General features: G+C 36.1%; 1 protein-coding gene across 1 annotated transcript in view; it reads right to left on the reverse strand.

Annotated features, from left to right (window-relative positions):
- The window catches only part of LAMA4 (laminin subunit alpha 4), a 142,096-nt gene that overhangs the window by 27,558 nt on the left and 100,353 nt on the right, over positions 1 to 14,185 (reverse strand). The window contains exons 19-28 of the mRNA XM_031680130.2: positions 12,506 to 12,645; positions 10,191 to 10,367; positions 9,232 to 9,377; positions 8,626 to 8,788; positions 7,553 to 7,686; positions 6,918 to 7,089; positions 4,361 to 4,492; positions 3,122 to 3,264; positions 1,409 to 1,547; positions 819 to 956 (exon numbers count right to left, since the gene is read on the reverse strand). Of these exons, the coding sequence (XP_031535990.1) occupies positions 819 to 956; positions 1,409 to 1,547; positions 3,122 to 3,264; positions 4,361 to 4,492; positions 6,918 to 7,089; positions 7,553 to 7,686; positions 8,626 to 8,788; positions 9,232 to 9,377; positions 10,191 to 10,367; positions 12,506 to 12,645 (1,484 nt within the window). The remainder of the gene's footprint in view (positions 1 to 818; positions 957 to 1,408; positions 1,548 to 3,121; positions 3,265 to 4,360; positions 4,493 to 6,917; positions 7,090 to 7,552; positions 7,687 to 8,625; positions 8,789 to 9,231; positions 9,378 to 10,190; positions 10,368 to 12,505; positions 12,646 to 14,185) is intronic.

The following is a 14,185-nucleotide window of genomic DNA, read 5'->3' on the forward strand; positions in this document are numbered from 1 at the left end:
AGTTGGTCACCAAACTTCTATAAATCTTATTTTATTCTTGACATAGTATATCTTTATAAGCTAAGCTAAAGTGTTCTACAGCAAATTCAAGAACTATTTCATAAATTGAATCACACATGTTTGTGTATATACACAGGTTCTTAACATTTTTGTGCCATGTACTCTTTTGGCAATTTGGTGATACATATGGGCCCTTTCATAAAATGTTTTAAAATGCATTAAGCAAAATATGTAGGAATACAAAGGAAACCAGTCACACTGAAATACAGTTTCAAAATATTGAAATGATAAATATGTGATACAGTTATACATGTACTTCTTCATGAAGGCACTAAGTAATAAAATCCAGTAGCAGATCTCATAACTACTGTAATTTAAAAGTAGGAATGAGCAAAAATGGTATTTTGAGACATCTGTGACAACTGTAATGTGAAATGAAAAATACCTGTGATTTCTATTAATGACAAAGCCACAGGTACAGCTAATAGTACTATGGTTTGTTGTCAACATTCACAATTGAAGAAAATGCTTAATTTTAGTTAGAGAAAATAAAGATGTAACCACCTAGGTCATATACCCACTAAATTATCTTCATGAACCCATGATGGGTGGGTTTATGAATCTCAGATTAAAAACTTCTTATATACTATATATATATGTAATATTTTATAAAGTGTCTGAAATGAAACATTCCATGTGTGTACATGTGAGTCAAAATTAATCTGAATAGAAAATCACTTTTAACATGCTTAAGAGTATTTTTAATAGACAAAACGATTACTACAAAGTAGTTTCTATAGGGGAAAATAAATACTTACCCCTGCAGCATAATAGAATAGTAACCCATTTGGCTGTAATGTTCGGAAATTAAAACCTCCTTCAAAGCCATCAAAGAAAGATATTTTCTGAATTGAAGCAATAAAGCTCTGTCCATTGAAATATGCTCTGCGAGATATCTGTGTGCCAAAAAAAGTGTGAACACAGTGTTGGTGATAACTATCAATGCTTAAAATGTCTATTTCTTGCATAACAAAGTCCCCATCTGCTAGTTCCTATATTAATAGTTATGTTTTAACTTCTGGTATATACTGGAATTCCGGCATGTTAGCTTTCCTTCTGTGTACCTCTAGCAAATGGGGTTTCAACTTCCCTACTTCCTCTACCCTGACTGAGTGAAGATGCTCACGCAGCCTCTCTGGGCTTTGGAAGCCCCCACCATCGAAAACTAAAGCAACTAGACAAGTCACAGAGGAACCCCACAAGCCTTTTTAGCTTAATGATTCTTCTTTCTGCTGGTGGTAGGAAGGAGACTGAGGTGTACACAGGATCACAGAGAAAAGTGCTTCTTCAGCTTTTGAGAGTGATGCTTTGTGTCTATTTATAAAAAAGCTTTTGATTGCATACTTACAAGTGAGTCTTCTGGGCATCCATAACCAACTCCCAGGGTTTCTGTCTGCTCTAATAAATTGAAATCTTTCTTTTGGAACTGGAAACCCTTCATGCATCCTCTGAAGTTGATATCTAGGGGAAGGTGTGCTCTTAGGGTCCTGGAAGAGAAAATTAGTCTTTGCTGATATAACCATGATGATGGTGGTGATGTTTAGCATGTATGTGTAGGATATAAATTTTGATTTTACTTACAGTAATTTTTAAAGCTTTATTATTATTCCTATTCTCATGCTTTCTTTTGCAAGCACAGTAATGTCTAATCATTGCATATAGAACAGCTTTTTTCTGCATGAAGCCAATTTATTTACTTCTTAATAGTTTTCAAGATCCTTTAACTTACATTAACTCATTTTATCTTTATAACAATCCAGTGAGATAGATGGTGATGCTATTATTTTCATTTTATAGATGATTAACACGTTGAGCCATAGAAATTGACATATTTATGGGTCAAAAATGGTCAACTCTTGGCAATTTCACAGTGGTTTAACCTATAAAATGAAACTAAGAAATATTAAAATTTTTTATGTCACAAATGGTAAGTTAAGATTTGAACCCAGGTCTTCAGTCTTCCACTAATCCACTTGGGTCATGAACTCATTTTCTTGTCTTCATTTGCAACACACTGTAATCAATCAAGGCTAGAGAAGGTTTTAGTGAATGTAGGGCCTTTAGTGCAATAGGAAAGTGAGAAATCCTTTCATTTTTAAGATCAAGGATGACATTTTGTTCAAAACTATAATCCTAGTACGCATCATAATGCCTAGTATAGAAAGTGCCCAAGAACACGTTGCTGGATATTGAATGAACATGAAGTTAATTTTGAGAAAATTATGAGTTCAAAATATTTTAGATGAACACTGGCCAAACTGTACAGGGGTAACAGTCCCACTGTATTCTGCTCCAACAAGACCATACCTGGATGACCATGCTAATGGACAGACTGAGGTGCACATAACAGCAATCGTAATGGTTAAAGATCCCACGTGGGTGGTTGCAGGAACTGAAGAAGATACTTAGTTTAGAAAGGAAGTTTAAAGTTGAGGACTTATCCCAGAGCAGTTAGAATTTCTGGAGAATTGTGATGGGTAATGATGTTTACAGAAGTTCTCTAGGTTATTCTAATGAGAACCAGGGTTGAGAATGACTGGACTGGAATATCCTAAAGTTGTTTCTCAGTTTTAAGGGTCTCTGATGCTATGAATTGATTGTAATAACAGAGAATTGAATTTTTCATCATACGTAATCCACAACCCCTGGGATGGGCTTAAAATTTTTGTTTACCTTCAGATGCTATTTGAGAGTTCAAATAAGTCTAAATTAAGACTGAAACAAAAGTAAAGGGACACAATGCCGCTTTGTTTTTACACAACACACATGCTCCACCTTTCCTCTTGTGAATGAGAAATTCTGCATTAGACTATATTCTGAGAGTAATACAATAATTAAAGAAATTTGTAGATCACATCTACTAAATGTTAATTTAAGGGGGTCACGAGGCCTGGCTGCACAAGGCCCGAGGGTGCATGTTAGTGTGTGTGCGCTCCTGTGCATGTGCCTGTAAGTAGTAGGTGGGGATGCTTCAACACTCACTGCAACTCTGCGGGGTGTGGAATACTCAGCCCCGTGCCTCATTAGGGACAAGCAGCTTAACAACAACAAAACAGCTTACCTGGATTGTAAGATTTCTGGCGGAGCCCCTCCAATATATATGTCTGTAAAAGGTATTTTCATCTTTTCATTATCCATGCTCTTTACGTGTCGTCTGTCAACTACCAAAATCATTTTCTTATCATTGTGGTAAATGATTGAGATCTGGGAGAAATGATATATAGTAAGCCTTGATCACTGTTTAACAATCAGCTTTTTGGAGATTGCTGTAATTTTAATTATTCTGGTTATATTCATGTTCTTGTGCTTATTTGTTCATAAAATGGGGAACACATCTTCCTTTCTTACTCACAAACATGGAAACTCTTACTTTTATAACAAGAAGTTCACATTTGTGGGAGAAGGATTTCCATATGGAGATGGAGCTAGCCCAAGAAAAATTTTGTTATGAGACCAACTGTTTTATTTTGCCCTGTTGAGGGGATTTGGGTAAAAAAGTATAAACAGGTACCTTCTGGACTCTCAACTACATGTTGCCAGATATCATTTTTTTTTGGTGACATAGTAAGAAACTTTAATGAATCTGGGAAAATGTTAGTCAGAAAAATGGTTAAAATATTATCGTAAACTATTCTCATGTAGGTTATGGACTTTGAACTGAAAAGAGAAATATAGCCTTCTACTCTCTGCATTTCAGTTCAACTTAAAGGATATTATGCCTTTTATACACTTTATTAAACTGTAGATTTAAAGTAGCTGTTAATGAAAATAAATGAAATATATTATCAGTATACTACACATCTGTTTCAAGACTAAATTTAGAGCATTCTTTGTGGGTTCTCTTTATAAAGAAATCTGTGTTAATATTTTCTAAGCTCTGGATAAACTGTTTAAAGGGAAGTTCTTTACTTATATCTAATCTTTTTACATTTAATGGGGCTCAATGAATAAGTTAAAAAAATGCCTGTATATCTACACTCTGGCATTTTCAACAAATGTATAGAAGGTGCCATTGTAATCAAGGTATTGAGTACTAACAGGAGCCTTTTGGTCAATGAAGTAATCAAAAGTAATCTTTGATTGACTTTTAATAGAAATGTCAATGTGATTAAAATATCCATTCTTTTAAAGAAAATGTTACCCTGGAGTTGAGTAGATGAGGGCCCTTCACTTGCTCTTTATATATAAAGGTGTTCAGTTTAATTACTTTCTCATCGATCTTATTTGACCATCTGCTTAGGTCAGTAGATTTAAGTACAAACAAAACAAAACAAAACATGCAAACTGCAATGATTGGTACCTCGTGATATTTTGCATCATTAATTAGGGCTTTCTTCATTGTGTCCTCAAGGTGCACAGGGCCATTGCTAAACCCAAAGTCATAGAACACATGTAGGTAACCATTGCGCATTTCCAGGCTGAAAAACATACTCTGTGGAGAGGAGAAAAGTTATAAGATGTGAGTGTCTGCTATTATGAAAGAGCAGCTTTAGCTGAATTTGAGAAATAATATTGTATTCTTTATTATTGAAATTGAAGACTAAAGAAGTCTCATGAATTTTTATTAAAAAATAAAAATCACACTACATCCAAATCAGCAGTTATGTCTCAATTTAATACCAAAGTGTTAATGCACAACTTAACACAACTATCCTCTATCGTTTTTCATTTACTTTCTGAATTTATGAAATTTTAAGCTTACCTTATTGACCTTTTTGAAATCTTTGAAAACAGTATTATAGAGCATATGTAGTCAACCGCCTTGTTTTAGGCAACATTTGAAAGTTGTAACAGGCCAATAGGTGATTACATTTCATTTTAAGAGCAAAATTGGTAATATTGAAAAATAGTTCCAAGGTATGCTGAAAAGAATCCTTAAGAATTATCAGCAAATATGGATATAAGAAAAAGGAGGCTACTTCTGTATTATTTTGAAACACTGAATTTACGTAAATAAATATGGGATTATTATGCACTTGGACCACATGATGTTTAAGAACCAAAGTATTTCTGTAATACTCAAGTAATTTACTTGTCAGCCTTGCTCGCTTCAGGAGATAGTTCATAAATACAAGAATTCAAGAGCTTTGAAAAATAAGATATCATGGTAAAATCCCCATTTCACAAAAAGTGATTTCGGATGAAGTTTTTACACTCCTGAGAATGTGGAACACAATCCACTGGGGGATAGAAAGCAAATATCTCAACTTACACTCATTTTAAAACTCAAAAACAGAGAAAGAAGCTAACTTTTAATATTTAATACATAGATCTACTCTAGGCCTTCATTTTGTCCTTTGGATGACCTTTCACGAGATTCAGAGTCACATGGCACATGAGGCTTTGAGAACGAAGTTCCACACTTGAAAGGCTAGCCATGGCCCCCTACCCACTTCTTTGTGTTCAGCCTATGCAGTTTATTGCAGTTTATGTGTGCCTAAGTGAGATGGCTTAATAACAGAATATTTACAATGATTTTCTATTGAGATACAGTGATGAGAAAATATTTTGAGATATGTAGATGTTTGCAGATTATTTCCTGCAAATCACTAAAAATGCCATCACGTTTAAAGAGGGTTATACATTTTCTTTATAAAATGAATTATTCTAAATTTATTAACCTTCATTTGTGATGACAAATGTCTTTCAGTAGTATGAACCTACTAAGTACTAAAAAAAAATACTTGATCTGTCATTTCAAGGTAGGGCATTATAATAATGGATGAGAAATTAACTTTTTTTTTTTTCAAAGAAAGCTGTATTCTGGAGAGATGGTTTTTAAAAAATACGTTTGGAAATTTTTTTTTCACATGGAAAATTTTTTTATTGTTAAGTAAATTTGTTGATGAAAACAAAGTAACTGTACTACCCACAAAGATTCTCCATACCTGTACTATTAAAACATTTTTGGAAAGAAATTTCTAACCTGTTTAAAAATCTTTCAAATGAAGATTTTCAATGTCTTGAACTCTTGTTAAAGTCTACAAATTGATACAACATCTAATTAGCTTGCAAGAACTGAAATCAGGAAATATGAAAATATACCACTGAATTTCAAAGACAATGTTTGCCAGTTGGTGAATGAGACTAAATAACCATGTCATGCTTTAATAAGCATAGTCAATGATACACTTCCTACATTTTTATTTGTATGAGATATCTTGTCCAGTTATGATAGCCAATAAAGCTTAGTATTAAAATAAACTGGACTCAGGACAAGACTTTTGTATCATAAAGAGTTTAAGGAGACTTTAAAAAATACTTAAGCATATTTAGTTACATTGTTATCACTAACACTACTATTAATAATTTTTGTATCATTAACAAATAAAAATAGTTTTATTGTATTCCATCTTTATTTTAAAATTGTATTTATTTTTATTCAATATTTTATCTTTATAGAAATTATCTTTTATTCTAAGTTTTGAATATTATATTCATATATAGCATACATGTATAGTTAATAGATAAAGAAATGTATGTGTATGTTTAAATATTAAGCATGCAAACTTTTTTAATGATTAGGGCAAATGGTTTAAAAAGTCAGTGCTAAATTTCTGCAGACACATGTTCATCTAGATCTTGGGGCTGATTTTGCTCAAAGTTTCCTTAGTTTATTAAAGGGGTTATATTTAATATACATCCAAAAATGTAGGGCAAGGAAATGCATTTCGTGGCTACTTTTACTTATTGCTGACATCACTTCCCGGAAAGGAAAAAAAAAAAACAATTTTGCTTTCTACACTAAAACTTCAGTTTGATGGCATGACACATTCAACCTGGGAAGTTTCCTAAAAACATGCTTGGCAGAAAAGTAAAGGCAATAAAGGAGGTGTGGGACTTTTATTTTTACTCACTCCATTGACCATCAGGAGCACAAGGCCGTTGTCAGCTGGTGTTCGAACTTCTATGTCAAAGCGAGTCACCTGACCAAATTTCCCTCTCCTTGTGATATCCCTCACCACAGCATAACTAGAGCCATCGAAGAAATAGCTGGCAGCCCGACTCTGAGTGAAGGCCAGTTTATCTCTGAAATATAAACATAAGGATCATATGAACAAGACAGTTTATGTTGCGCTTGTCAAGTCAGGCCCTTTTAACCCATCCTCATGACATCTTCCATGGACCTTATAGCATTTAAATGAAGTCCTGATGTCTGCATGGAAGACATAAAGAAGCATTCAAATGAATTGTTTTCAATGAACTTTTTCCCTTTACCCTATGTGCTAAGACAGCAAAAGGCTCTAGTGAAACCCCAGTCTCTGGAATTCAAAACCAAAGCTGCAAACAAGCAGTTTAACACTTTCAATAATTGTGCATGCTCGTTATGGTAGAGGAGAACTGAAAAGTTGTTTGTAGGCACGACTATTATGCAGTTTCAAAACTAGTTTCCCCCAGGAAAAGTATGAGAATCTGAATACTGATCCACACTTGTCTCATTTGCAGCTCATGCATGGCTATCAAATGTTCAGTTCTCTTAACACTTTCTTACCTGGCACAGGGCACTGATTTGGAGGGATCCATATTATAGATGTGCTTAAAGTTGTACAAGCTGATCACATCATTATTCAAAGTGGCCAATTCCAGGCAGCCAACGAAGCCAGGCAGGTTTAAGCTGGCAGGGAGCTGTGAAATAGACAAAGTGAAGTCAACAACCACCTGATGACCAGTCACACAGAACAGGCAATGAAACAAACCACAGGTCAAGGAGATCTTCCCACTGATATAAATATCTTTCTAGACTTGAGTTTGTGTCTATTCTATGCCAAACCATTTAGGTAAACAATAATTTTTCAGTTGCACATATCTTAGCAAAGATGGGGGGATTTATTGAGCATATACTATGGGTCAGTCACACACTGGACAGTGAATTCATGATCAAAGTCAGTCTTCACATCAGCTCTGTGCAGTAGGTATTCCTGTCAAGGGAAAATAATTCTCAGAGATGTTCAATAATGCACCTCTGACTAAAAAGTAATAGTTCTGCAACTGAAATCCTAGTTCAACTCCCTATCTTCCTGGGCCTTTCCTGTACCTGCCCTTCCTCAGGTCTCATACTCACCACTAGATTCCACCCCCTCCCTCACCCTAGGTATCTCATTTCATGCCCGTATATTAGCTAAAATAACTGAGTTTTTGAAACTCATTTGTGAATCTGAAGACTAGCTATAAACACACCCACAAGGTAAAGATATTCCTGCAGTAGGTGAGGGTAATATTAATTACATATGCATACATCAGAATGAAATAAGTTGGTATCAAGAGTTAGCTATATCAATAAAAAAAGAAAAAATTTCTTGATATTGTAGAAGAGTTATAAAACACTTGATTCATTAAAAAAAAAAAGAGTTAGCGATAGCTTGAAAGCATTTGACACTATGAAAATACAGGTAGCAGAGATCAGATTTATGGATCCTGGCTCAGAATTCTACCACCCACTGAGCTAAGCTCTTTTTTAAGATATTAAGGTTTCCATCCCACCCTCAAATCACTGTAGGTTTTATGAATTTTTAAAAATAATCAGTGTAGATTTTCAATAAGTCAAAATACAGCTGGATAGCTTACCTTGAAGTTTGAAGGCACGCCACCAACATAAAACACAGTGTCCTCGGGGTCCAGATCCAACAAGGAGTCATCTCCTGCAAATTCCCCCTTTTTAATAAACTTTTCCTCTGCCGTGCTACTTAGACTTGGGACTGTTAAAAACACCTTTCCATGTTTTCCTACCCTGTTCAGATAAAGAATTTTTCACTTTTTATTAGCCAGATAATTTGTAGAAAACATGTTTTTTAAAATGTCAAAAAGTGAATGTCCCTTCATAACAGATTTGGTGATTTGATTTTGTCATGTACATAAGCATTTACAGAATGTCAGCAATCAATGGGAAGGGGAAAAAACATTCCATATTGGAATTAATTCATGGACTGGCTAGTTTAAAAAAATTCTAATAGTCAGATTGCTATTTAGAAGTGATGACTATTTTTTAGTTTTCCCGTAAGGTATTTGGGAAGGAATACAGGAATAATGGAAGAAAGAGGAGCAAGAATAAAAGGAAAAAAAGGGCTATTTACAACATCCATAGAAAGACCATGTGTCTGTGTGTGTGTGAGTGCATTCACAAGGTTTCTTACGAAATGTGCACATGAGCCCTATGTTATGGATTCACTTTACCTTTCAATCTTGACAATGCTGAAGTAAGCAGGCCAGGAACTGACGGGCTTGGAGTCCAGGGGAATCTCTACATCCTTAGTTCCCAAATTATAAACGTATACCAGGTTATCATTTTTGATTGCGAGACCCATGTATTCTTTCTTGGCCTGAAATGTTAAGAAGTCTCTTAAATAAAATCCACATGAATGAATGTCATCTTTTGTTCTCATTTCTTTAAAGGATAATTAGCAAGCCAAACGTTTGGCTGTATACAAGGCATGTCTGGCTTGAATTATTTACTGAAGTGCCTGTTAGACTGGGCAGTGTCCTTTCTTTTCCAGCCTCCCTGTGGCTGCATCAGTGTGCTGCATCCCCTGGGCCTGTCCAAATGCATTCTGGACAGGAGGCAAGCAGCTGCAGGCTTGCGGACATTTGATGGCTGCCAGGAATGTGCGAGCCTTGTTTGGTTAACCAGGGATATAATGCAACCTGCCAGTACCGACTGCTATGCACCTTCAAGCAGGCTTCAGCATCAATCATAATAGGCCTCCGTATTGCAAAGGTCTTTGCATTGCTACATCCAGACTCCTCAGAGTTAGCAGTGTGAGACTTACATGAAGCAACCTCAGAAATATCCCACATAGAGAAGGAATTACTTGTCTTTAAGTCACTACTTTTGTCTTGGCCTTAAAATGACCTATACCTTTCGAGTTACTAGGATGGAAATTTTGTTTGTTTGCTACGTAGTTTTGTTTTATAGTTTGTTAATTAATTATTTTATTTTGGTGAGGGGGAGGCAATTACTTTATTTATTTTTAGAGGAGGTACTGGGGATTGAACCCAGGACCTCATGCATGCTAAGCAGGCACTCTACCACTTGAGCTGTCTCCCCCTCACCCATAGATTTGTTTTAAGGCAAGAGAAAAACACTCATCTTTCCTTTTAATATTATTCTCTCATTTAAAACCTCATGGTCTTACATTTTTGCTTCCAAGGTACAGGACAAACTGATCTGTAGTCCCAGCCAGTTCTGGCTGCTTCACAGGAGGAGGCTTCATGTACAGGCTCAGGGACGTGAAGGTCCTTAAGTCGTCCATACTGGCTTTGGGGTGCACTTCGACTGCTGACTGGCCGTCAAACATCATGGAGACTTGGACCTGAATGACAAAATTGCTCCATTAAAATACCCTGCAGAAATGAGCATGGTGCCTTCCCATGGTTCTTAATGGGCTTCCTTAACTCCTTAAGGGGTCTCTGAGCCTTATTTATTTACGTCTTCACCTTTTTGCAGAAAGGATTTAAGGAACATTATAACACAATAGTTTAAATTTAAAGTAGGGTGAAAGGAAGTAAAAAAAAAAGAGGGTGACAAAGTACATCCAAGAATGAGGATAAATATGAATTCCACAAAGAACTACATACTTGGTTGAGGTAAACTAAACAGCTTGAAGGGATACTTGATCAGTTATACAATTCACAAGGCCCATAAAATTAACAACTAACTGATCAGGAGAATAATAACTAATCTTGGTTACCAATACAGGTAGGACATTCATTCCAGGGTCCAGAAGAGGAGCATGGGCTGTGAGCAACATCCCTGACCATGTCAGGACAGTTGGGAGCGGTCTAGACCCAGTTTTTAAGTCTTAGACAGGGTCTTGAAACCTGGCTCTGCCACTTACTAGCTATGGAACTATGAGCAAGTCACTTAACCTGCAGTTTCCTCATCTGTAATATGAAGACAATACATTTGTGTGAGAATGAAATAAGATGATAACTATCAAGTGCTTTCCAGTGCCTGGCTTCTTCATTATAATAACTGTAATGAGTTTATTAAGATATTTCTTATAATGATTCTCAGAAAGGCATCACAATAAAGCAAGATTCAGTAAACGCATTTCTAAGAAGTCCAATATGATGCGCTGAACTGGTCTGATTCAAGGTGGTTTTCAGAGTATTCAGAAGTGGATGGACTGTGTATATTTATGCCATTTATGCAAACATTTATGAATAAATTAGACCAATTAATTAATATTAATTTAGTTAATACTGATGGTTAGTGAGCTCAAGGTTCTATTTCCAAGCACCAGCTGTCCTCTGTTGCCAGTTGAATAAAGGACAATAAATCTTAATACACAATTAAGCAATGTATGGGATTAAAGTCTCTTTGTAAAACCTGAGAGTTCAAAAAAGGTGTTTATCTGTATAGAAAGTATTTGCCTTTGGGGAGCTGAGTGGGCTCCCAAAGGCACTGCCAAGACTTACTTTAGAAAATGGTTTTAGGTGATTAAGGCCCCCATATTCTACTCCATACAAAAAATACTACCAGAAGGCATTCACAAAAACCTAGCTTTGGAAATACCATTTCTTGATTATAAATCTGTTTTTGAAATGTTCTCCAAATATCTAAAATGGGTGATTTATGTGTGGGACCAATATTCATATATAATTTAAAAGTTGGATATGTATTTACCAATAATAATTTTCTTCATTACAAAATATTTGATTTCTAACTCTTAATTCTGTCAGTAATTAGGGCCAATAGTTTGTTCAGCTCAATTGAGAAATAAAACCATATAATTTGGTTGTAAAAAGTGATGCTGATCTATAAATGAATTAAAAATAAATTAAAAGGAGGGCCAAGAACATGACCTGTTTCCACTGAAAATGTTAACTGTTGTGTCAGGATATGTTCCTACCAAAGCTGGCACTAGTTGCAGTGTTGTGTTGGTTCCATGTATCACCTCAGAATAGGGTCTTTGCTGAAATTGTTCAGTTTAGCTACTTTGTCATTCCTTAGTTAAGCCTGTGAAAGCTTCATATCATATTATTTGTGTTGTGCTAGAGAATTCTTTGTAGATTGGCAAGATTATCCCATACAGTGACTGCACTAAGAGAGCTGTTAGAATAATAAACAGTGAATAATAATAATAAAATTGACTCTTATTGGGGTTTGCTTTACTTGATTCCTTTTGCTTTATGAGCTTTGTTGCCTAGGTTAACTGTGTGGTTCTTAATCTTGGCCACGTATTAGAATCACCGAGGAGTTTCAAAAAAATACAAGTGCCAAGCCCTTCCTCTAGACAGCCTGACCATTACTTTGAGGTTGGGATCAGGAATTGGTTTGGTTTTCAAAGCTCCTTATCCGATTCTAATGAGTAGATGGAGTGGAGAACTACGGAGTTGGACAATATAGTAGACAGGTTCCTGCTCTGGAAGCAGCCCCACTAGCGGGAGCTCAGCCTCAAGTTCTCATTATCATCAAGAGAGCAATAATGATCCTTTCATCAGCTACCTTGCTGGCGACACTTCTGGTCTGAGCAATGAGTTCTCGGATCCTCTGGATGCTGGCAGAAACGTTGCTTGCAGGCCGCTTCTGCTCTACCGTACGAAGCTGATCCAGGAGCTGAGGGACAACCTCTGTCAGATTTCCTACTGCAGTTAATAAAAATTAATCACTTGAGTAAATATCTCAATATTAAGTCATTCGAAGAGTTAAGTGAAGACACAACAAACACGTGGTTACTTCTGGTAGCACTATAAGAAATTACTTTTAATTCTGAAAAAATAATAGTTAAGCACAAAGCATAATCAGTTCCTGTTTTCTGGCATTTACAATGCATGTCGATCTATAAATTGTATGCAGAGCAAGCTGACATATAACGTACATTTCTGAAGGGCAGGGCCCATGACAAATATATAGATGCCCCTTTCACACATAGCACAGGTTCTGCTTTTATTTCTAATATAACTGATATAACAGGTCAAAAGGAATGCAGGGCAAAAGGAGGTAGAAAGGTTGTTTTCCAGGAAGCCTGTTCACACAACACACTGCCATTGCAGTGGTCCCAGCAGAGGCAGAGCTAGGTGGAGGAAACAAGGGAGCACCTAGGAAAGTGGCAGTTGTGCCAAGGTGGAGCGGGGGCAGCCATGGGCTATGAGCCCAAACAAGAGTGATGGTATAAGCAGGTCATACTGACATTTTAGGTTACTTTTTTTTGGGTGGTGGGGGAATGTATAACATACACAGAGGAAAGAGGACAAATCACAAGGATATAGCCTGATGAGAGAAACCCAAAACACACAGAAAGGCATAACTTTCTCCAAAGTTTCTCTGGCTCCATCCCAAGCAAACTGAATCAGAAACTCTGAGGGTGGAGCCCAGGAGATTCCCAGGCACACTGGTATTTGCGAACCACTGGACTAGAGAATGAGTATCTCTGGGCATTCCCCTACCTCAGGGCAGGGCACGGTCACTGAGCATTAGCAGCTGGACAAGAGCAAGCATCTTACTGGAGACAAACTAAACTCAGATTTAGGAGAATATGTCAGTGAGGACCTGAGAAACATCTTTTTTCTGTACTTAGGAAGCAAGGTGCTACTCCAGCAGAAGGAATGAAATTAACTAAGTAACAGCTACTATCAGTTTAGTGTATGTATTAACACAGAGGTAAATATTTTTTGTTTGATCACTGACCACAATAGCCATACCACAAGATGGCTACTGTTATATTATGATAGTCTTCAACATTAGAAGTAATAAAGCGTATTTAAAACACTACATTAAATTTTGATTATGGAAACGTGTACAAAGCAGGGTTTCTCTGCCTTCAATTCTCTCAGAGAGAGGGAATCACTCCATATTAGAGTCTTTATAAAGTCTTGTATTGTGGTATTCTTTTTCATTTACTTTGTTTTGAATCACAAAATGCTATTTGAGGAAAGCACACAATTAGTGTTAGTTCTAGATGGCTACTGGAATCACTGATAGGAGGGAAAAAATTAACACTGATTTAGTAAATATTCCTGAGGCAATATCTTTATAAATGTAAATATTGGCTATTATGTAGGCAAATCTTTTAAAGATCAAGTTTTAAAAGAAACTGAGTGGTTACATGAACTCATGAATACATGCTTAAGAGATGAATATAAAAGAGCTATCTTCCTGTTACGGGAATAGATATTGTGCCCCAGG

Source organism: Vicugna pacos, chromosome 8 (assembly GCF_048564905.1).
Source record: "Vicugna pacos chromosome 8, VicPac4, whole genome shotgun sequence".
NCBI lineage: Eukaryota > Metazoa > Chordata > Mammalia > Artiodactyla > Camelidae > Vicugna > Vicugna pacos.